The 25,305-nt window shown below is 37.7% G+C and overlaps 2 protein-coding genes across 3 annotated transcripts in view; one reads left to right on the top strand and one right to left on the bottom strand.

Annotated features, from left to right (window-relative positions):
* Nucleotides 1–25,305, top strand: part of LOC106743881 (neuronal acetylcholine receptor subunit alpha-7-like) — a 216,943-nt gene that overhangs the window by 116,204 nt on the left and 75,434 nt on the right. The gene's annotated exons all lie outside the window — the stretch shown is intronic.
* On the bottom strand, nt 7,659–10,340 carry LOC106743883 (elongation of very long chain fatty acids protein AAEL008004-like). The gene is made up of 4 exons (XM_014618115.1): nt 10,298–10,340; nt 8,416–8,687; nt 7,986–8,288; nt 7,659–7,838 (listed from the first exon to the last, which is right to left on the bottom strand). Exons 1-4 carry the CDS (start codon nt 10,338–10,340, stop codon nt 7,659–7,661), a joined length of 798 nt encoding a protein of 265 aa, XP_014473601.1.

The following is a 25,305-nucleotide window of genomic DNA, read 5'->3' as shown; positions in this document are numbered from 1 at the left end:
AGGAATGAATAAAATTCAGAACTCCTGGGACATTGGAAAATTTTACAGTCGCCCCGCTCGATGGAAGAAATTACCAGAAGCGCGTGGTCGAAATACACGGATACACATATACACATATACACGAGGACATATCGTGCGTACAGTTCATCGAGGTGTGTTTTATATAATTTATATTGCACATAAATTTATGTACTATAAAACGTGAACGTTCGCAGTCGTTGATTCAGCGCGGGGACATCAAACGAATGATTAATGAACGAAGAGTTACCATAGAACGCAAACGCAGAATTACGAATTCAGAGAGAGAGAGAGAGAGAGAGAGAGAGAGAGAGAGAGTGAAAAAAGATAGTATGTACAGGATGTTGCATCAACATACGACCCATTATACGACAGGTGGTCTGCCCAAAGGCACGTGCGTCCAAATAGCAATTTCGGATTTGTCGATATAGTCACTCATATACTTTCTTTTTTTTTTATTATGATAATTAGGATGATAATTAGGAACTTATAACTTCATTGGAAAGGTATGATTATATCGACAAATCCGAAATTACTATCCGGATGCGCGCGCCTTTGGGCAGGCAATCCGTCGTAATGACAAGGTTATTCTACTATTAATTATTTTACTTTTATACAACACTCCCTCTTAACATTTTTTATCTGCAAGTTCTCATGTAGCTAAAAAACTCGTGTTTATAAAGTTGAGAATTGAAATGTTAATGATTTATCGTTTGTACTTGATTTGTAAAACTCTTAATATTATAACTTTTGTAAGAAGTAGAAGATTAAATTTGCATAGTTAAAATAAATATTTAAAATAACAGTAAAGTATTCCCTATAATATTCGGTATATTGGTAATGTCTCTGAATAAAATTGTTTTATTAATCATTTGTTTAATATAATTTTTTAACTGCTTACTTTTTGTTGTATTTATTTGTAATAACACTACATCGGCGAAGTGCACATAACTAATACATACAATAATATAAACATATAATTAACTCTTTTTTATCTTTTTAGAAATCCAAAATCTCCTCTTTTTTATTTATTTATATACAAGGTGTCCGGTATGTTTCGTATGTCCACTCATGTGCAGATAGGAGGAGTTATACTGACAGAAAAGGCAGATATCATTATGCAAAATTCGTAATAGTTAACAAAGAATTAATTATTCTGCCTGCACTAATGAGCGCACGAGAAGTGGTAGGCCGAATATATAGAAAGAAAGACGTCTTCTACCGGCGTGCGATAATAACATTTGCGAATTGCGGCTAACTGCGTTCCTCCGCGGAATCTGCGTTTCTCCGCCTCACTGTCTCTTGTAGTTTTATACGAAGGAACGCAACGAGCCGCGACTTGAATGTGTCACGGGCGCGCATACGGTCGAAGGCATCTTTCTTTCTACGTGTTCGGCCTATCGCTCCTCGTATGCTTATTAGCTCAGATAAAATAAATTTTTCGTTAACTACTGCGAATTTTGCATAATGGTATCTACCTTTTCCGTCTGTTTAACCCTTTCTATCTGCACACGAGCGGATGTACGAAACATACAGGACACCCAGTATAATTTCCACCATCATTGAAGTTTACGAGTATACTTGCATTTTAATTAACTTGTTTAGATATCTGTTCCTTAAGGTAAGTTCTCCTGTAGAAATTATAAAATAATAAAAAAACTATCAAAAGATTGACACCATTTAAAAAGAGGAATCCATATCCATGTGGTACTTCGCAGGAAGGATGTAGAACTTGTAGCAAATATGCCAACAAAAAAAGCAATTGTACCTGATTGAGAGAAAACAAATTGAAATGTAAAGAAAATGCATAATGCGTTTATAAGATAGTTTAAAATTGCAACGCATTTTGGAAAAAAACGATCAATTAATGACAATATTGAGGTCGAAATATAAAAAATGTAATAATATAACTTGCCATCTGTATTTTGGTTATGTAACGTTTGAAGGGAGCGACTATTTGTTGAACCTTTGGGCCGCATGCAGCACCCAAGTAGTACGTGTACATCAATACATGTACAGAACTATTTACTAAAGACCCAATTGTAGCTCTCGTATCCCAACAGTACCTAAAATATATCCAGAAACATACTGCTACTATTACATGATGGTACACATGTAAAATGGAGATCTGCTTTTGTTTCTTTCTCAATACGAATATACATGTTTCGATGTAATCGAAAATTTTCAGTTGTGTCATCCACCAAAAAGTATTCGTCAGCTAAAAAAATATATATATATATTACGCCTCAGTTAATACATCAACTCTATTATATTATTTCGCAGACAATACAATTGATCGAAAATTAATAGTAAATTTTATACAATACGAATACATACCACTTGTGCATTGGGACTATCGATATCTGGTTTCCAAGCCAATATGAATCCATATTCCGTGAACCATCCGCCACGTATATGCTCCTTTACAATCCAGGCATTTGCTAAAATTTGAAATATATTGTAAACTAATATGAAGGTTCTTAATTTATATGGCGGTCTATCTTTCATATAACGTGGACCAGCGATATAGATAAAATATAAATATCCAAGGGTAATGATTATTAGCGGATACCCCGAGGACATCATCGGCCATTCTCTAAGTTTTGGATCTGTAAATAATAATACAGTACAGAGTTTGAGATTTAAAATAAACAATTTCTACAAAAGGAATACCTTAATGCATTTTATATACGAAGTCTAGCGAATTTGATTTATAATTTGATTTAGTTTAGCCGCGATTTTTAAAATATAAAGTCCGGATACTTTTTCTATCACAGTAGTACTAAATATTTGTATTATATGTAATTGATAGGAGAGTGGAGACAACACGAAAGCTGGCTGAAAGAATTCAGGAAGAAAAATTGGAAACTAATTTTTATCGTACTCACCCGGCTCTCCTAGGAAATAACTGATCAATTGTTCCAAAACCATCGTTCACGGAAAGAATTTAATATCATACTGCTCCTTATTTAATTAACACTATATCGACAGTCAGAATTCCAAATACACTATTATTACTCAGTGAAAGGGAAGCTGCTTTTATAAAGTCAAATTGTATAAATTTGGTTATAAAACCGTTATAAAATTTTAATTGCTATTCATTAAATACAACATCATCGTTAAAACATCAAGGACATAGAATTACATTAATCTCTGCACTTAACAGAATGAAAACAATAGGATAATTTCAAATGAATGTAGCATCACGGTAATTTTGTGTCGTCAAATATAATCGACTGATTAAGTGTTGCAACGTATGTTTCAAAGAAGCTTGTAACTCATATTGTATTCACTAGAGAAATTATTCTCTTGGAAATTATCCAAAATTATCTAAAAAACTGTTGTAACTTTTAATCGATTAACAATATATAAAACATGAAGTTTCAACTATAAACAATCAAGTATAAGAAATGATTATGATAGTCGAGTGTGACTGTACTCGTGTTGATGCGGCACTACTATTCTTACAAAAATAATAATATCATAAAGTTTACGTTAGCGTTTAGCACTTAGGTGCGAATAAATTATTAACACTTCCTTTCTCAATTTTGTAAACACAAGTTGTTTTAACTACATAAGAAATTTCAAATGAGAAACGTTGAGAAAGGTGTCGTATAAAAGTAAAACGATTAGTAATAAAATAATTTAGAAATAAATAAAAATTTACACAAATGTATGTGGCATGTCTAGGTTACATAATGAAATACGTATAATGAAATATATATTAATCCGTCTTGATTTGATTGTGAATAACTCTGAAATAAGTTCCTTTAAAACAAGAGTACTCTTTGGTCAAATAAAAAAGCATGCTAAATACTTTCTGTGTAAATTTTTATATTTTTTCCAAAATTATATTATTACTAATTACGTTACTTTTATACAACATTTGTTGTATAAACATAAGTTTTTTAACTACGTAAAACTTGCAGATAATAAATGTTGAGGACGTTGTATAAAACACAAACTTTTATACAACAAATGTTATAAAATTGAAAATTTTAATAATTTATCATTCAAACTTTGCGTGAACTTCTTGATATCATAAATTTTGTAGTATTGCTAATCGCGCCAAGGCAATCGTATACAACCTGTCATAATTAATTCTTATACTTGGTTGCTTATATTTAGTGTTTCATATTTTCTATACAGTCTGCCGATTAAGAGTTACAATACCTGTTTCGGAGAATTAATTTTTTAGTCATTCACTAGAGATATATATTTTCCTATTGGATATATATGAGTTATAAGATTCACAGAAAAAATTGCAATAATTAATCGGCAAACTACTGTATACTTGTCGACGCAGTACTACCGTAACGCATTTATTTCACATAATCTTATTCTTTCCATTCTGTTCAGTGCAAAGTTTAATGTAATGCACGTCCATGATATATTGATGTTTAATAAAGAAGATTTTATAATCTTCTTTATTAAACATCAATATATCATTTTATAAAGTTATATAATCAAATTTACACGATTTGATTATGTAAAAGTTCACATACCGCAGGACATGTGGCAATAAACATAATTCGTTTCTTTATTTACCGCCGAAGGTCAAGGAGATTCCCGGAGATACAAACTCAGTAACCGACTTCTCTCAAATCGCACTTAAAGAAGTCACTGTTATTACTCATTCGTCTATCTGTTATAATCAATCTGTTTTTGCTTTCGACAGCCGTTATCTATGCTGTCGATAGCAGCGGAAGAAAACAACCTTGTCGTGTTTTGTTGATAGTGGCTCTCAAACCAACTTCATGACGCGCTCATATGCCAACCGATTAAATTTAAATTCACAACCGAGCAACATTTACATTGCTGGGATTAATGGTGCAAGCAGTCATGCGAATCAGGTAGTGCGGCTGGAATTGAAATCGCGAGCAAACAATTTTTCTTCAATTATTGAATGTCTTTTGACAGATCGAATTACCGAGCAATTATCACCAACTCCTATTAACAGAGCACGGATTCAATTATATCGCATAATATAAAATTAGCTGATCCGGAGTTTCATCGTTATTCAGTTATCGACGTTCTGATAGGCGCTGATTTATTTTGGCGATTATTTTGCGTCGGTCAAATACGAGCTTGTCGAAACCATCCAACACTTCAAAAAACACAGTTTGGTTGAGTCATATCCGGTAGTCTAAATAATTATTCTGATCGTGAACAAACCCCCGAAGTTAAGAATTTTCATATCTCATTATCAAACGTTAATCTACAAGATCAAGTCACGCTTTTGGCAATTAGAAAAGCTTCCTCGTGGTTACTATTCTTATTCAGCTAGCGAACAATTTTGTGAACAACACTTCGTCGATAATGTTCGCCGCAATGAGCAAGGACGAATGATGGTAAAACTTCCTCTCAAGGAAGATAAATTAAAATTGCTTGGCGACACGCGCACTATTGCATTGCGTCGTTTTTATAGTTTAGAGAAACGTTTGGAGCGCGATTCAATTTTGAAGTCACAATATGTGCAGTTTATGCGTGAATACTTGGAACTCGAACATATGAGGTTGATAGAAATCGATGCACTTGCACAATGTGCCCGTGTCGACGATAATGGTTCGCCTTCATATTACCTGCCACATCATTGTGTGGTGAAATTGTCCGGTGACACAACTAAATTGAGAGTCGTTTAAGACGGATCATGTAAGAGCAGTACGGGAGTCTCATTAAACGATATCCTGTGAGTAGGCCCGACAATTCAACAAAATTTATTTTCAATTGTATTGCGATTTCGGACATTTAAATTCACATTTACTGCCGATATTACCGAAATATATCGACAAGATCCTGCACAAGCACGACTGCAATGCATTCTCTGACGAAGCGACGCTTCACTGGACATGCAAATATACGAACTTATAACAATCACCTATGGCACCGTAGCTGCTCCTTATTTAGCTACAAGAGCGTTAAAATATTTAGCTTAGCGCTATGCTAAAAACTATCCGATAACGAGCCTGTAACCATCCTCGCAACCAGTAAAGTAAACTAGAGGTTCTACTTCGTTTGCGTCAATCGTGGACTTCCCGAGGCTACACGCAAAATCATCAACAAGTACAATGTTTGAGTTGTAAAGTAAACAACAATCTGTATGAAAGGAATATCCTTTTAAGGAATTTGTTGTAGTCAGGTAGTCAGGCAGATTTTTATTAAAGTATTACAACCATACTGTATTATTTTACCAGCACTTAACTTGTATATCGGTTTTGTAACGTCTTTCGACGTTGTCTGATCCTCACACGCATACAAAGGGTGAACCAAAAGTAATGATAATGAACAACTGAAACAAAGTATGTTTAAAAATTAAATTTATTTTTCAACGTAGTCCACTAACAAGTCAATATACTTAGTCCATCTTTTTTCTAAACCTCGTATACTCTTTGAAAAGAATTCGTTTTCTTGACTCCCAAAATGCCTCTATAGCAGTCATCACCTCGCTATCGTTTTCAAATTTCTTGCCTCAGAGCAGTTCTTTAAGCCTAGAAAAGAGACAGAAGCCGCTGGGAGCTAGATCTAGAGAATAAGGGGTGTTCAAGTAGTTCGAAGCCCGCCTCACAGATGGCAGCCATCGCAACTTCGGCCTTGTGAGCGGGTTGCTTTTATTCTTCGGTCAACATTCTCGGCACCCAACGTGCGGAAACTTTTTCATATGCATTTCACTTGTAAGGATCCTTTGAATGCTGCCGTATGAGATCCCTGTGATCTCAACTAAATGTCTTATGGTCACTCCTCTTTGGTCTGCTAACACCACATCTTGGACTTTTTTGGCATTGTCTTCAGTGAGGGACGTGGATGGACGCCCTTCGCGATGTTTATCTTCAGTGGGTGTTCTGCCCGGCTTAAACTCCTTGCACCAGCGTGTACAACTGTGAAGTAGGGAGAGGCGGAGTCCCCTAGTGTTTCCACCAAGTCGGCGTGTATCTCCTTTGCGAACTTTTTTTCAAACAGAGGTGTATTTGATGACAGCTCTTACTTTATTTTTCTCCATTTTCGTGTTATTACTTCGACTGATCATATTCAAATGATGTGCTATTTACGATTTCTTTTTGCTGAACTACTGAGGGTATAGTAAAGCCAAATAATATTTTTTCTTTTGGTTCTGTATATTACACACATCACCACCCGCTTATCATTACTTTTGGATTACCCCTTATATATCTGTGGTGCGCACGCAGATAATACACAGCTGTATGGGCGAATCCTACAGTTTTAACGCCGATTCAGAACGACAATTCGCTTGAGGTTTTTGACAGAGATACATTCTCGGTGGATTGCCAGTCCATCGGAGAGGAGACCCAGCGAGCATATGAAAATACTTTTAATACTATCGAGAAGCGAACCCCGGGAAATCCAATATAACAGGTCAGTGCGCCATGCTCGCGCTCATATTTATTTCTAATAACAATATATTAACGAGGCATACTTGGTTCCCTTTTCTCACCTTTATTTATTTATATATAATTTTCATAATCATTGATATTCACATTTCTAAATATCATTGATATTTACATTCGTAAATATCTATGATTATGAAAATTATGTATAAATAAATATATGTGTATGTCAGTTCTATGACATTTTTTAATGTCTTCCCATCCCCACACGCATATACGATTATAGTTGCTTTTTAATTACGATTTTTGTTTAGTTATCTCTTTCTTAACGTAAGATTCTCTATAGAAATTATAAAATAAAAACAGAATTATTATTACATTGCCATTTAATGCATAGACTATTCTATATCCACGTGGTAGATCGCAGGAAGGATGTAGAACTTGTAGCAAATATGCCAACAAAAAAAGCAATTGTACCTGATTGAGAGAAAACAAATTGAAATGTAAAGAAAATGCATAATGCGTTTATAAGATAGTTTAAAATTGCAACGCATTTTGGAAAAAAACGATCAATTAATGACAATATTGAGGTCGAAATATAAAAAATGTAATAATATAACTTGCCATCTGCATTTCGGTCATGTAACGTTTGAAGGGAGCGACTATTTGTTGAACCTTTGGGCCGCATGCAGCACTCAAATAGTACGTGTACATCAATACATGTACAGAACAATTTATTAAGGGCAAAAATGTAAATCTCGTATCCCAGTAGTATCTAAATGTCGTCCAGAGAATTATTACAACTGATATGTGATGGTACACGTGTAAAATGGAGATCTGCTTTTGTTTCTTCCTCAATACGTATGTACATGTTTCAACGTAATCAAAAAATTTTAGTAGTATCAACCACCAAAAAGCATTCGTCAGCTAAAAATATATATATATATATATATATATTACGCCTCAGTTAATACATCAACTCTATTATATTATTTCGCAGACAATACAATTGATCGAAAATTAATAGTAAATTTTATACAATACGAATACATACCACTTGTGCATTGGGACTATCGATATCTGGTTTCCAAGCCAATATGAATCCATATTCCGTGAACCATCCGCCACGTATATGCTCCTTTACAATCCAGGCATTTGCTAAAATTTGAAATATATTGTAAACTAATATGAAGGTTCTTAATTTATATGGCGGTCTATCTTTCATATAACGTGGACCAGCGATATAGATAAAATATAAATATCCAAGGGTAATGATTATTAGCGGATACCCCGAGGACATCATCGGCCATTCTCTAAGTTTTGGATCTGTAAATAATAATACAGTACAGAGTTTGAGATTTAAAATAAACAATTTCTACAAAAGGAATACCTTAATGCATTTTATATACGAAGTCTAGCAATCTTTCATTCAAGTATTCCAACCGTACTGTACTGTTTTTAGCAGTATTTAACTTGCTTATAGGTCGGTAAGCGAGAAATTCTAGGCGGAACTAACGAATGCGTATTATGTTTGTATAAATATCTATAATTTCATTTAACGGCTCTGAGTTATTTCCCCGAATAAAGAATTGAAAGGAGAAAAGAATTCGAGTTAATGAGATTACCTTCTGTAAAGGTACTCAATATTCCAATTTTTCTTTAATTCTTTAATTACATCATAGAACAGTTCGTTTCATCCGTGCATATTACAAAATAATGATTTAGAATCTATAATGGTATAATTATTAATTTCTTTTATCCCGTGATTTGCCTTGTTATATTCAACGACCTTATGATAATTTTGAACTATCTTTATAATAAAATATCTTCATTATATTAAGATGTCGCATTATATCACATGTAACAACAAAGGAGGGGAAAAGAGAAACATAAAAATAAATAAATATATTACTGCGATCAAAAAGTATCCGTACTTTATTTTTTTAATCGCAGGAAGACTGTAAATCAAATCTGTTCGCTTCCTTAAGTTGATACATATGTCCTTCACATTTGGTGAAAAAATCATGGCGTTCCTTTAAGCCGTTTGAGAGTAGCAGTTTTTCATGTTAATGAAGATTTTTGTGCGCGGCAATTTTTCTTTGATGTCCTCAATTGATTCGAAACGCTGTCCGCGAAGTGGTTCTTTCAGTAGGAAGAACAGGAAAAAGTCGCAGGATGCCGTATCTAGTGAATACGGTGCTTGCGGAGCGACATACGTTGAGTTTTTTGTCAGAAATTCACACACAAATGTCGAGACATGCGACGGTGCGTTGTCGTGATGCAAAATCCACGAGTTGGTTTCCCACAATTTCGGCCGTTTCTTACGAATTGCTTCACGCAAACGCCTCATGACGGACAAGTAGTATTCTCCATTGATCTTTCTACCATTTGGAAGAAATTCCTGGTGCACAACACCGCGATGATTGAAGTAAACCGTAAGCATGACATTGACGTTTGACTACAAACGGCGAGTTCACTTCGGTCTTCTTGAAACTTCTTAAACCACTCATATGTACTTGTTTTCGATAAACAATGATCGTCGTAATTTTTTTGTAAGATTTTGAATGCGTTTTTGAACGAAATTTCGTTTGCAACACAAAATTTCGAACAAATTCTTTGCTCCATATTTTTCGACATCGTAAAAATCTCCATGCACAAAAATCTTCATTCACATAACTGCCACTCTCAAACGGCTTGAACGAAGGCCATGATTTTTTCGTCAAATGGGAAGGACCTATGTACCAACTTAAAAAAGCAAACGGATTTGATTCACCGCTTACCCGCGATTTTTAAAATATAAAGTCCAGATACCATTTTTATCATAGTAGTATTAAAAATTTTTGTTATATGTAATTGACAAGAGGGTGGAGACAATACAAAAGCAGGCTGAAAGAATTCGGGAAGAAAAATTAGAAACTAATTTTTATCGTACTCACCCGGATCTCCTAGGAAATAATTAATGAATTGTTCCAAAACCATCGTACACAAACAGAATTTAATATCAACCTTATTTAACCAACACCATATCGACAGTGAGAATTTCTAAGACGGTGGGAAGTTCAAATTATTATTCAACGGAAGGCAACCTGCTTTTATAAAGTCAAATCGCATAAATTTGTTTATAAAACAGTTATAAAATTTTAATTACTAGTCATTAAATACAACATCACCATTAAAAGATCAAGGACATAGAATTTCATTAAACTCTGCACTGAACAGAATAAAAACAATAGGATAATGTCAAATAAATATAGCATCATGGTAATTTTGTCTCGTCAAATATAATCGACTTATTAAGTGTTTCAACATATTTTTCAATGAAGCTTGTAACTCATATTGTATTTACTTGAGAAATTATTCTCTTGGAAATTACTAAAAAATTAATTCTTCTGTCAGTCACAGAAAACGTAACGAAAATTATCCATAAAAACTACTGTAACTTTTAATCCGTTAACAATACATAAAACACGAAGTTTTAACTGTATACAATCAAGTATAAGAAATAATTTATGACAATCGAAGGCGACTGTACTCGTGTTGATGCGGCACTACTAATATTACAAAAGTAATGATGTCAAGAAGTTTACGCTAAGTGCGAATAAATTATTAACACTTCAGTTTTCAATTTTGTAAATACAATTTCTTTCAGCTACATGAAAATTTGCAGGTGAGAAATAATGAGAAAGGTGACGTATAAAAGTAAAATGATTAGTAATAGAATAATTTGGAATTAAATAAAGATTTATACAAAAGTATGTAGCATTTCTAAGTTATGTAATGAAATACATATAATGAAATAATTCAATCTTGATTTGAATGTGAATAACTCTTAAGCAAGTTTCTTTAAAATAAAAGTACTCCTTGGCCAAATAAATAATATGCCAAATACTTTCTGTGTAAATCTTTATTTTTTTTCCAAAATATTATTACTAATTACTTTACTTTAATACAACACTTTTTTCAACATTTTTTATCTGCAAGTTCTACGTAGCTAAAAAACTTGTGTTTATAAAATTGAGAAATGTTAATGATTTATCATTTGTACTTGACGTTCTTTCGCGCGTGCATTTGGCTCGAGACACGACCTTGTCTCTTGATTCTCACGTTTTCGGGACGAACAGCGAAAACCTCGCTACGCGTTGCAGGAACTATCCTTTCTTCCGAAAATTATTGTTAAATAGTACTTCCCCCGAAAATTGCGTAACATTCCGGGACGTTTTTTCGGCGCTTAAGATATGGATGGAGGAGGAAAGAACGGAAATAAACTCGTCACGACGACATTGGCAAGAAAAGTGCATTTTCCTCCCTCTTAATAGGACACGCCGCAACCGTGGTGGGAATTTCACGTACGCTGCTTTTCTCGAAAACAGTCGGCGAAATGGTGATTGCGCGGAGTTATCCGACCTTTAACCGCTAAGCAAAATGCAATCTCGAATTTAAGATTGTCGAGAAAACCGGGGACTGCCAGCGCGGATTTTCAGCCGTTTTCTTGTAATATCGTTTTATTTTTCGACTCAATGTTGGCCCCTGATTCGTCATTATAAACGCTGAAAGCTGTTGTTGCTCGCATATCCTGATATCGTTTATTGCACAAATGTGTCATATAATGTTCTATATTTAATTATACTTTATACATATCGATGTCACGCGGATATATCGTGTCCTACGAATGTCGCGCAATTATGCCCGATATCTAATTACTTTGCAACGCAATCGACGCATGATACGTACATCAGATTGCAGCACGAGGATTCATTTCATACAAATATCGGGGTGGCTTCATATATTACGGCGACATCGATTTGTATCGCTTTAATTAACGATTCGGGTATGGTCTTACCGTATTAATTAACGATCGCGCTTTCGGAGCCGTTTCCGGATCGCGCTCATCGCAGACGACCTGATATTGATGACGAGAGGTCGGGCGTTTTTTTTATATTTAGCCGAACTAAGTAGTTGAGGCTTCGTCGGTATGATGCGAATAAGAAACACTCTCCTGGCGGACATGATAAATTGCAAGACTGACGTGACGGGTTTTCACCGTGATAGGATTAAATAAGAAAAGGGCAGCACCGCGGAATTGTGGGCTGCCGCGGGCGAAAAGAAATATACGAGGGTTTGAAAGCGAAAGCGGAGTCGGTATTTTTATCGTTCTAAGTTACAACTCTCATAATGCGGCAGAATCTGGTATTCATCATACGCAACTTTGGCATCTACCCGTATTTTTGTATATGAAAATAATTTATTATAGTAGAAAAAGTTTCTCGTGAGATACATCATAGGATGTTCTTCTCTTCCCTTTAATAAGAGATCAAAGATGAAAAGAGATACGAAATACGTTGCTTTGTATTTAACTTATAACACTTTCGCTTCTAAGCTCCTGAGCGACATAAATCAGATGTTTCTTCCAATATAAGTGATATCGATGTTTCGCTCGATATATACCCTTATAATTATATATATATATATATATATATATATATATATATTCTTTTAATTTATTCTTGATAACATAGAAAATTGTCAGCAAATGTCGAGAAATACCCACTTGAGAATCTTATTATCCGAGAATAATCCTCGGTAGGGAATGTTGAGGTAGCATCTAATCAAGCTGTACCGACGAATACCCACCTCTACCTCTATATTTTTATCGCTTCATTGAATTAATTACGCCCGAAACGGAGAAAAATTCGTATCTGCCGCCACTTAAACCGTGCGCTTATTTAATTTGACGCTTCAGTAATTAGGAAGCGCGCCCTTTTCGTGGTCCCTCAAAGATACCCTCATCATTAAAATTCTCCAATAGACGCGAAATTGAGCGACCATTCGAAATATTTTTCATCTTCCTGGACTGACTCTTGATGGTGAATTTTTGCGATGGGATCGCATGATTGATATTGATTCCCCGCCGTCGTATATTTATCTGACATTTCTGAGAGCAACTTTAAATAGAGAAGCTCTCCGTAATACGCAGGGTTGAGAGTGACTCTTCATAGATATCCACTTGACATTTTTGCTCTTTTTTCGCGATAGCCATTTTTTGATATTGAAACCTGCGCGGCAGGTTTGTGAGAGATAGAGAGCGATAAAAAGCGAGATCCTCGACGAATGTTCACTTGATATCAAATTAAATTCATTCGAAAGAGGAAATACTCGTATCTTATGCCGCTTATCTGCCTGCCCTATTCCTATAACCGTCCATTCTGTTTAACGTTACAACAATCAACGAGTAACCTTTCGTTTGTAATAAAAGCCGCCCGGTTTCCTATGCGATACCCAGTTCTCCAATAAAATGTTACTCCTGTGCGGAAGTATCGTTTATCAAAAAAATGGAATGTTTCGAGAGCGTATCGTCCACCTACACGGGATGCCGTGAAAACTGTGCGCGCAATAACTGCTTTCGAAGGCGTTTGAAATTCGTTTTTCTTCATCCATGTTCGCGCTCGTCAATTTGTAGGGCGCTCGATATATCGATAATGAGATTTCTAATTGCATTGTTGAATAAAAATCACCGTAGATTTTTGTGCCCGAAAATTTCGGCGGTTTCAGCTTTAATCGAAGGACGCGAAGAGCGCGAGCAGACATTATGCACGAAACGAAATACATCGTCGGTGCATCTTAAGTCGAAATTGGCTGGCAACTGCTGTGCGTTATGTCAAGTGATGGCAATCGCGACACAATACCTTATCTAGTCGGAGCAACGCGCGTTGTTTCGCAAACGACGCGTTGCTGCCCGCTCAGCATTTAATCGCGTATTTGCGTGTATGACGTACGTCGGTACAATGAGCTGCGATTGCAAATTCGTAATCGGGCCGTGAAGTTTCGCCCTTTTGATAAATCAATCTCGACCCTTTCGATCACGCCTCGATCGAGAGTTATTTTCTTCATCGTCGCCGATAAGACAATCTGAATAAACATTGGAGGAACCGGAAATTCGAGCTTAATCTTTCAGCAAAAATGAAATACACCCGTCCATTTCCTAATTCAATGGACAAATAATACAATTCGGTATTATCTCGCCTAGTTTGATTCTTCAATCTTCATTCGCGTCCGTGACCAACGATCTGTTGGATATTTCCGGTCGGTTAATTCGACGCATCCTTTCGACACGTAGCAAGCATCGACTGCTGACCTTTTCGCGTTGCGACGCAGGGCCCCGCCCGAATCGTAGCCGGGACGCAAATTGGCCACGTGACATTATGGCATTCCCCAAATGACCGTAACACGTTACAGCAGCCAGCCGTTACACGCATACTCACATAACCTCGCCTGACCACTCGATCTGCCCAAACAATGCGCTCGGACGTATGATGAGCTTTCGGAGTATGCTTTCCATGCGTCACACTCGAGAACGGACGCTCGTGCGCGCACGTTCTCCCGACGTGTCTCCCAAGTTTTTCGAACATGTGATGCTACGTGTCTCGCCATGCATCCCGCAATCTAGGAGATGCCAGACACGGCTACGTCGATATGATATCCCTTTCCGCCCTTCCGACGGGACAATTGAATATCTGAATAGGGAGTAACAGTGATGCATGACTACTTCGATTTAACCTGCTCGGCAACGAGACCGTATTCGAAGAGAAAAATCTGAATTATTCATGCGTTCTTACCACTACGAGAGCAGCACGTAACGTCGCGGGAATTTTTGGATCAAGCGGATTTCAAATTTGGACTATTGATCATTGGCAAAACGGCTAGACGATTTCAAAGGGTCAGACTCGACGAAATAAGCAACAAGCATTTAGAAAATCAGTCGTTGTGAATAAACGGCGTTTTTACGGCGAAAATATTTTCTTTAGTGTAAAGGAGAAAATGTCATTCGACGACCAACTTAACGCGCGCACGGTTTACGATTAAACTTTATATATTTATTTTTACATAAGTCAAAGGTGGTATAAACACGTATGACGGTCGTTCAGATATTACGACACTGAATTAATCGACGTATTCGCTGTAAAAAGAAGAGATATTACACCGATGTTTTCGATCAATTATTTCTATTACATATGCATCTTTTTCAAGTTGAGATTCTGTTTTATTCTATTACATAGTAAACAATTTTGTATTAAATTTAACACATCTCACGTGTCTCAAACAGTCCACGGAAATTTTTATATTAATTTGACACGAATGAATATATTAAGTAGTGCAATGAAAGAGTAAAAATAATATATCAAAAATTAACGGAAGCAACTGTTACCAACGAAAAATAACTCCAAAACTTGCAAATGATCATAGAGTACCAGACAGCGAGCGAACGACCAAGTACGGATCGTTATTATTGTGCGGTCGGCGCGCGTACTTTGAACCGAGCCAACGCAAGCCGCTGAGTTCTCTTAAGCCCGTGTTACACTACGCATTGCAGACACGGATTGGATTCGGATTGCGAACTGCGAATCGTTAATCAGTCAATGGATCTTTCACTGCTTCAATTTGACTGGCTGGTCTACGATTTGCAGTTTGTAAGCCTGTGTCACATTAAATATTGCGGATGTGGATCGGATTCGGATTGCAAACAATGAATCGTTGACCAGCCAATCAGATGGAAGCAACCAAAGATCCAGATTCCGAATCGCACAATAGATGATCCTTTAATTTACGATTCAGTTTAGATCTTTGGCTGCTTCCATCTGATTGGCTTTCTCCGGTCTGCGTTTGCAATGCTTAGTATAGTACGGGTTTACAAACTGCGTAATTGTAGGCCAGCCAATCAAATTGAAGCAGTGAAAGATCCATTGGTTGATTAATGATTCGCAGTCCGAATCCAATCTGCAGTGCGTAGTGTGACACGGGCTTTAATCTAGCGGTCTCTGATTAATGTTCGTCGCTAAAGCTGCCGCATTATCTTTTCGCAGGGATAAGACGCGTACTACCGCGCATTAAACGTATAATTATATATAAATTGTATTATTTCAATGCAGAAGAATGTTGAATTCATTCTACATAACATTTTCAAATAACACACATCACAATATATAATATAACTACAATATATTAAATTAACACACAGCTATGTTGAGAATTCAATAAAAAATTGTTAATATGATCGATTTTGACAAAAGTACAAAATATTTTTTATATTCATGTATCGCGGAGTTACTCAGCTCTCCGTCTTTTGACGATGACGTAACAAATAAGTCGCGAGATTCGCGCGTAAATTCCCTAAAACAATAGCTGCGTTCAGCAGGACTCAACAGTTCTGCAACTGTGTTATGATTATTTGCTGAATGTTCTTAAACGTATTCAGCACTTCAACATGTTTACTCAACAGTCACCATGTTTTTCAGCAAACTAAAAGTACGCTGAATGTAAAACGTGGTCTACAATGGGCAGTAGGAGTACATACGTTTACACAAAGTAAGAATAAGCAAAATTAACCAATCATAGTCGAATGTAAGAAGAATAATCGACTATAAATATACTTCTACTGCTCATTGTAGACTACGCTTAAACAAAATATGTTGAGTAAAATGGCTACTTCCAATGCATCATTATATAGCCAGTTTAGCACAATCTTCTTTGTCTTTGTGCCGAATTGTAACAGGTTAAATTTTACTGACACCGTTCACGCATATGTTAATTGTGCCATAACAGCGTTCAACAGAATATCCAACATGTTGCGACTCATCAGTAAACTTTTGCATTCTACTGAACACAGCCGATCTCTCCTTGATGGGGGATTTAATGCGTCGGCTGACATAGTCGTCGTCGTCGCCTCTGCCGCCGCTGCGATTTGTTTGAACTTTTCGAGGAGTACGTAACTCGCGAAGAGACCGCGCACAGGCTACGTGAATAGTTTGAGGTGTTGCGGGATACATGCACCGGAATGATATCCCCGGAGACGATTTCGTTACACCGTATCTACATCCGGCGTTGCGGTATAACCGGGTGATGCGCCGCGGCGGGGACGAATTTGCGATTCATGTTCCCGCCGGAGTAGCCGTAGAATTCGAGCGCACAAATTCCTTGCGAAGCTGTGCGGGGCTGGCTTTGCCCCGCCGTCTCGCAATACCTATTGATTTGGAAATTACTTAGAAATCCTGTTGGCATATTTTAAAGTCTAACGATCGGTCGTACCCCGAGTGCATCGCCGATTCGATACACCAAACATTCGGGCCACCGGGCTGATTGTTTAAACGTCTAATTGGACGCAAACTCCGATACGCCTCGGCCTAATAAAATTTTGCGTCGGGCAAAGGATGCATCAATATTGATTGGTGCTAATTCTGATTCATAAAATGTTCCAACTTACAGTCTCGAACAAAGTTATGCGTTGATTTTAACAAATTATAGTAGCTAAGTAAAAATAGAATAATGTTTATGTATTTGATAAGACGTGACATTTTTACATCGAATATTAATTATATCGAACATTATCGATTATTAATTTATATGTTATATTTGCAATAAATATTTAGTTTTTTCGTGATAATTTTAAAATATAATTATTTAATATCGTACTTAGAAAAGAATTATAGAGCTTTTTAATTTGCGACAGTCGAGAGTAACTCATGGCATATTTATTAGAGACATTACATAACTTTGTCCGAGGTTATATATCACATTTAGGACAAGATCCAGGAGAACATAAAAATTCCGATCGGAATTAATGAAGAAATGGATATAACTCATTTTTAATGTTCCCGTAAAAAGAATGATAGTGAAATATATATCTTGTTTGCGTTAATTTTATTTTAGAAGTTGTGCAATAAATTTGCATAAATTGAGATCTAACTTGATTTCTGCACATACATGTTTAGAACTGATGAATATTCTAATGAATATTCTAATTTAATATTAAATATACTATTAATATAGTATTCTAAATATAATATAATGAAAATATGAAAAAAGAGTTAACTGGGTAGTAAGATATATGCCCTAATCAAGATATATATTTCGCATAAAATTACAAAAATATGAACAAGTATTTCGCATAAGTTCGCAAATTAATTGTTTTTAAGATACTCAATGTTTCATTTAGTAAATTAAATTTTTCATACGATTATATATAATTTTAACTAATTGATATTTTTGAACGTTTAAAATATCAACTGTTACGTCGAATATTCAATATATATATATATATATATATATATATTTGTAAATTTTCGATATCCTATTTTTGTCTACAATTTTGCAAAAAAGATTAATTTCTAGAAATATCAAATTGAAAAATGGATCTTTTCACAATTATTTAAAATTACGCGTGAGTATTCTATTAAAAATAGAAAACGAAATAACAGAAAAAAACAATGCAAATCGTGGATGGAGAGGAAACATAGGAAACACTTTACGACTTTACCAATGTAAGCCGAGATTCCTTGTTTTCAGTGTAAATTAATTTCCGTTTGAATTTAAAGACGACCGATTTCCCATCGCGATAATATAACTTGGTCAACTGATCTTTACCTTGAAGAAGAAAGATTGTACGTTTATCAATTATACGAAACGCGGAATCTCAGCTTTTCAATGGTCTTTACCCGAAGTTGCTACGACGTCTGGAAGCAAAGATATCGACCATTGTATCGAACTGCGCGTTCGATCAGCTTGGCATCACTAGGGGTGTGTTCCACTTAACGCTCGCAACGATCGCGGGTATCATTCTATCCTTGTTTCTCTTGGATGTTAAACAAAGACAGAACGATGCTCGCGACGTGCTTTAAAATGACTCGCTTTGATGATAGCAACATCTTGCAGACTATCGTTACACATAGGTGTGAGCGTGCCGACATTTCCAAATGCAGTTCTCGTTAACGAATCACGTAAATATAAGCCTGCCGCTACCTTCCTCCCACTCTGTACGACGTCACTGGACCGCTTCACTCACGCGTCTTAATGTTGATCCTTTTCACGAGTGTACGGCATGCCTGGGCGAACTGCGTAGTGCGTCCGTTAGCGCCAACTGGTGACGGCGTTCGGAGTTACCACGAGCGGCCATGTTGAAACTTTCAACTCGCGAACGGATCGACATAGAAGCACGCAGAAACGAGACTTAGCTTCTCCGATATTTTCGACGCGAGATACAGCTTCTGCGCTACTTTTTTCGTCGTTCTACGATTCATAGGACGAACGTCGTGAGAAATCAAGTTGGGAAAGCCGTCTACGCGACGCACCTTCTCCCAAGTGCGATGGAAGTTTTCTTTTGCATACGATACGCAAGGCACAGGTACGTCATATTTACATTTGAGCATCCGTAATCATGCAAGTACATGCAAAGTATATACTTTACGGATTAAAGAGCTGAAAACGATAAAGTTGCGAAGCTATGATTAGAAAAAGTACTGATTAGCTGCATCAGTAACCGATAATGTTGGATCAGTTCGCGTCAATAACTGATAGAATATTATCAGTCAATTTGAACATTTACTGATGCATTTAATCAGTATTTTTGTCCCAAGGGTATTTTGGACCTTCGTTTGTTTTATGAGTTTTATGAGTTTTATCAACTAACCGAACCTTGACTATAATTCTAAAATATTCCATCTAATTTAGCGTCTTGTTCTATTTCACGTAAATATTTGTCGTGTCTCGTCTATTCCTAAGTGTATCCAACGCGTTTATATCGAAGCTACTTGTTATTTTCCGCGACTCCCTTATGCGAAAAGCGCAAATTTTCGTGGTTATAAATTTCCAAAGTCCCCTTGCATTGACGTTTATACGTTTGAAAATAACGCAATATTGTTATTCTATACGACTCGCCTTAGCAGCCTCTTAATATTTTATTGCCGATAGAGCGATCGTTAATATTTCTGGTACACTTGGCTTAAAATCACTGACCCGTAAAGAATACCATCTTTCAACGACTCTCTCTTTCTCCCCCTCCCTCCTTCTCCCTCTCTCTCTCTCCTTCATGATAATTTTTCATTAATTCCGCTATAAATATCCCCCGTGCTCATTCGATACGGCTGTTGGACGTGGCCGCGAATGAAAAATCGTACATCGAGATAGCTCCCGACTCGGATCCGTCAGGATGATAGAATTTTCCTTGACTATTTCGTTATACGACACGTCTACATTCGTCGACTAGAATCGACATCATTTCTGTTGAGCTATCGATATTGAATCCGTCGCGGAAACAGAATTTCTCTTCGATCATTTTGTCAGCGAAAACTATCACGCTCGCTGATTGGAATCAAAATCCTTTCGATAACTTGTCTTTCGATCACGTGACAATCCTATATTTCGTTCGTTTTGCGTGAACTTGAAACTTCTCAATTTAAGCAACAAGGCTAAAAATGTTGCATGTTGAACACACAAAGCTCGCAGAATCTGGGAAATTCGATATGGCAAAAGTAACTCGAATCGCTAATTATGCACTTACGTTGAATAACGTGGTGAAAGAGCTAAAGTATCAGTGACTAAGACATGCTTTCAGGTTCGTCGAGTCCAAGGCAAATTACACTCCATTTCGCGGTAACTCTATTTACGTTCCGGCAATACTTTACATTATGCTAAATGCGTGAAATTTCGCCGCCAATTTCTTGAATGGAAATTTATATAATTACAGTTATCTTCATGTAAGCCAATCTAACTTCACGGTAACGTATATTTCTGTTACTCATTTTCCGCGATCTAACTTCGCCAACTTTGCGGAACATTTAACTTTGAAATTGCGATATGCGCCGACGCGCCTTCAATGTTTCGTCTCTTGTCGTTAATGTCAAGGTGCGGCTACTGTATTCGCAGCTATAAAAAACAGAATAATTAATTAAATGAAAAGGGGAGAAGTATATTTACTTTCTTATTAGCTGCTTGCAAAATTTTTTATGATATTAAAACCATTTGTATTTATTAATAAAAATGAGATGACACATACAATATTTTAATCAAGGTATTGACCGTTGTTATCAATAATCTTTTACTATCTTTTAGGCAACAGATTACTGTTGATTCATCAACTTCAAGCTGTCCGCAAGCTCTTTTTAATGTTTGAACCAAGTTTTTGTAGAACGATGCTTCCAATTCGTTGTTCTCCGTCTCGTTTAGATGACTAAACGTGGTTCGTCGTTGACATCGTAGTCACTACTTCTAAACCTTTTAAACCACTTTTCACAGACAACAGCGGACGTAATATTCTCTCCATAGGTTTCAAAATCAGTCTTTTAGTTGATGCAACAGTTCTACTTCAATTAAAGTGGTAAAGCATGCAATACATGCGAGGATAAACTTTATCTAGTTCTATCTTCCATTGCGTTAAATGTAACGTTTTATCCGGAACTATGAATTATCAACCATCAATTCTCATTCAGTATGGCCAACATTTAAAAATCACAAAGAAATTTAAAGAGAAACAATTACTAAGTCGTTGCTACAGCTATCTATTTGTGATCTTACGAACTTTTGCAAGCACCTAATATATTTTTTTCTTTTTTATTTTAAAAACACTCTAATTTTGTAATAATATTATCTCTGCAATTAGCAATAATCACTTTGTACCTTATATGAGACAATCCGACGAAACTATACGTATTTCAGAATCAGTTTCTCGTTAGGGGTTTCTAAATACGTTAACTCGCAATTGCCGTTCCGATCGAAGCATCATAATTGCCGATCCGATTGCTTAAGTTTCTCATGCAAAGAATAATAATTGAGGTCAAAGTGAGTTTACTGCGCGAACATCATCGGGCAAGCTGAATGCACGTGTCAAACGGAGATACCGGGCCTCCCTTGTAAACGCAATGGTTGATTGAAGTGACCGCAATAGTCTGCGGCGCTGTTCATCGTCGTCGGGGCGGGTTCTGAACATTCTCGTCGGTCGCGTAAAATCCGTATAGTCGCGGCTAAGCCATATCGCGGACGAGTCCTAAAACCGACCCTCGACCAAGTTTCCTAATCAGTATTTGGAGTATCGCGAACATTTGCGTTCGTATTCGCGCGAGGAGTTGCGCTGCATATTTCAAGCGCGAGTTGTGCGTCGCCACTCGCGGTTAATTGAAGTGAATATTAAATTCACGGAGGGTACGTTCGTAATTTTTAATTAGTCAGAAGTGAACTCGTGATAATTAGGGAATGAACGGTGGTACATATCGTGTTTTTATTTGCGAAAAACGGGCGAAAATACTGACGTTGTATCACACTGAGAAAGAAAGAGGCGCAAAGCGAATGATTAATTATTGACGATCGATCGTTCATTTGCGCCCGTTCGAGTTGCTCCGGATAGTCGACGTCTTGCGAAGCGTTCACGAAGTCGTGAAAGATAAACGAGATTTTCGGCCGTTCTGTTTCTGACATTCGGACAATCCTCGACCGTATACGCGGGTCCCGTTACGGTGAAACATTTTTTTCCTCTTCGTTCTCGTTTTGCCACGCGGTGGACGGCAGCTTGTTAAACCTCCAGTATTTGCCCCAGGCTGCTCGAAAATTCCGGTGGAGGAATCGACGCCCAGAAAAACAGAGTACCTTGGAACAGATCCAGGCGATGGCGCGCAGCGAGATTCGACGACGTTCGTCGAACAAGAAAGAAAGAGAGGATTGACGCTACTTTTGGCGCGGAATTAAAATTTCTTCGGATCGAAGATTTGATTACCATTACACTCCGCGAAGCGGAACGAAACTCTCGTTCTGTCTCTTGTTCTCTCGCACGTGTTTATATTTCTTCGCTGATTTTAATTCCGTTTAAACTTTATTCTCGAACGGGTTTTATTTAAAACGCGGATGTCTATTGTTATTAACGGGAAGATTCGAGTTTTACGATCTAATTACGCTTATATTTGCCGTCGTGGATTGGAGTGAAGAATTTGCAAGAAATAATAGACGGCAATCAGGCGGACGGTTAACCGAATTTCCTGCGAGGAATCGATGCTCAAGAGGGAACGTCGTTATTGTGATTCGCACTTAAAATATTTTCCGGCGCGCGCTATGTAAGTTGACGGAATGGTTGCATTACGTTACTCGCTCAATCTCACGGCGCAGTTAAATTAGCAACAACGTTAAAAGGCGAGACACGGCTGTTGGACGCGCGCGGGCTTCCATTAGCCTACACAGGACTTAGCCGGGTCCTCCGGAGAACTCCGGCTGGCAATGAAAAGTTCCAGCGAGACGCTAAATTATGCAGGGGAATGCGGCGAAATAATGGCCGTGTGGATTAACCTCGACCTTAGAACGGGGCGCTTCGAGCGCTGCTTTTTGAAAGGGGCGAGGTTAAACGATAAGATCCAATTATCGAGAAACAGTTTATCTCGCGGACGAACGAAAGGATAAGCCGGCGAGGAAACTCGGAGCCCCACTTTTCTCCGTGGAATAGACCGGGGATTCCGAAAACGTTAGGTTGCGCGACGCCGCGGGCTAAGAAAGGCCGATTGTTAACTTGCTTGATGTACGGCCGGTTTAGAAAATCGCCTGGCTATCGAAAGAGAGAGAGAGAGAGAGAGAGAGACCGGAGTAATTACAGGACAGTCAGCGATAAGCGCAAATAGGAAAGCGCCTGTATTTCGTATCGGTAGATAGGGGATGTTTTTATAGAGGCACTTTATTATCGAAGCTCGACGTCTCTTACGACCGGCCGAGGCGTTTGCTGGCGTCATGAATAAGGGTACAGCCTGAATTCTCGATCGCTACTTGCTGACACGCAAGAGCTTACTGGAAAGCACTACCGTAAGACCGGCAACTTGCGAGCTTCGTTTATTGCATCCTTACGGACGCGACCACCGTATCCCGATAAGATATTCTCCATCGCGAGGTAGAAAATCAGTTCGTCACGTACCGGGGAATCGAAGGAATATACTCCTATAGGCCGGCGGTGGTGCTTTTTTTTATAGTTTATATACGGGGGTGATCTTGTTTCGAAGATCTTTCTTTTCCGCGACGTCACCACTCTTGCCGTGATGCGAGCAACGTGATATATCGTTTCCTTGTTTCTACCATTACTCCGCCGCGCTCTCCCGATACGAGGATCGATATCCATGTCTCGTATTGCCGTGCGCTTCGAGGATATATCGAAGCTCATCTTCGAGGATGCGAGCATCCCTTGGGAATGCAGCTGAGAAGGTGAGCATTCCTTGTGCAAGACGCGCTCGTAATCAGGATAAGAACACGGTTTGAACACGGGGCCGATGCTTTACGTGACGAGGTTAACAATGCGAGAGCGAGCGAACGAACGAAACCGGAAATTCCGCACGCGACGGCAGTAAAAATGACAGCGGTATTGCGAGCTAAGTGTTATATCGCGAACGGTGAGTTCCGTCTTGTCCAAGAGCGCACGTCAAGAAGACCGCGTCGCATGCATCGCACCACTCGCCGTTGCATACGCTCTATTTGTCTTTCGAATATTTCCCTTGCCGCGCGGATATGTTGCGAAACAACATCCCCACCGCAGCTGAACTACTTCTTGTTTTCCGCATTTCCTGCAAACTTTTGATATTCCTTATTTTTCATAAACTCGTGTACTTCCATTTTCCACTCGTAACAAAGGACTTCTTTGTAGTGCAGTTTCAGACGTAAGACAAAATCGCGTGTCTTGAGAGACGGAGATCTATCGCAGCTATATCGCAAATATAAAAGATTCTTGGGTAATATCGCGCCGAATTGCTACCGCGGGGAATCCCCCTGTACTTGTCGTATCACGTTGCGTTAGAATTTCAGACGTTGAAGCATTTTGCCGGAGCCTTCCCTATTTGCTCTATGATCGCAGCGGATTCTTGAGATTAAAATACTTCAGCTCGCAGGCTGCAACCAGTCGGTTATCAAATATACCGTGGTAGTTGAGACGATTTTTATTGCATGTTATAACACGAGGGAAGTCACGATTACAGCCCGCGGATGTTTTTGTTTGTACGTCCGCGTTGTTTCGAGGGTCGTGCGGAATTTTCGGATTTGTTCCCCGTTTCCCTGTGTTTTTTAACTGGTTCTTTTAACTGGTTGTGATGTAATCCAGTTTTCCATTTCAGTCTCCGGTAACGAACGGGTCGCAACAATCTATGTTTTTATAAGAGTCATCGGT

The sequence above is a fragment of the Dinoponera quadriceps genome, unplaced genomic scaffold (assembly GCF_001313825.1).
Source record: "Dinoponera quadriceps isolate SergipeBrazil2010 unplaced genomic scaffold, ASM131382v1 scaffold1070, whole genome shotgun sequence".
Taxonomy (NCBI): Eukaryota; Metazoa; Arthropoda; class Insecta; order Hymenoptera; family Formicidae; genus Dinoponera; species Dinoponera quadriceps.
This window is presented reverse-complemented; position numbering and strand designations above follow the sequence as displayed.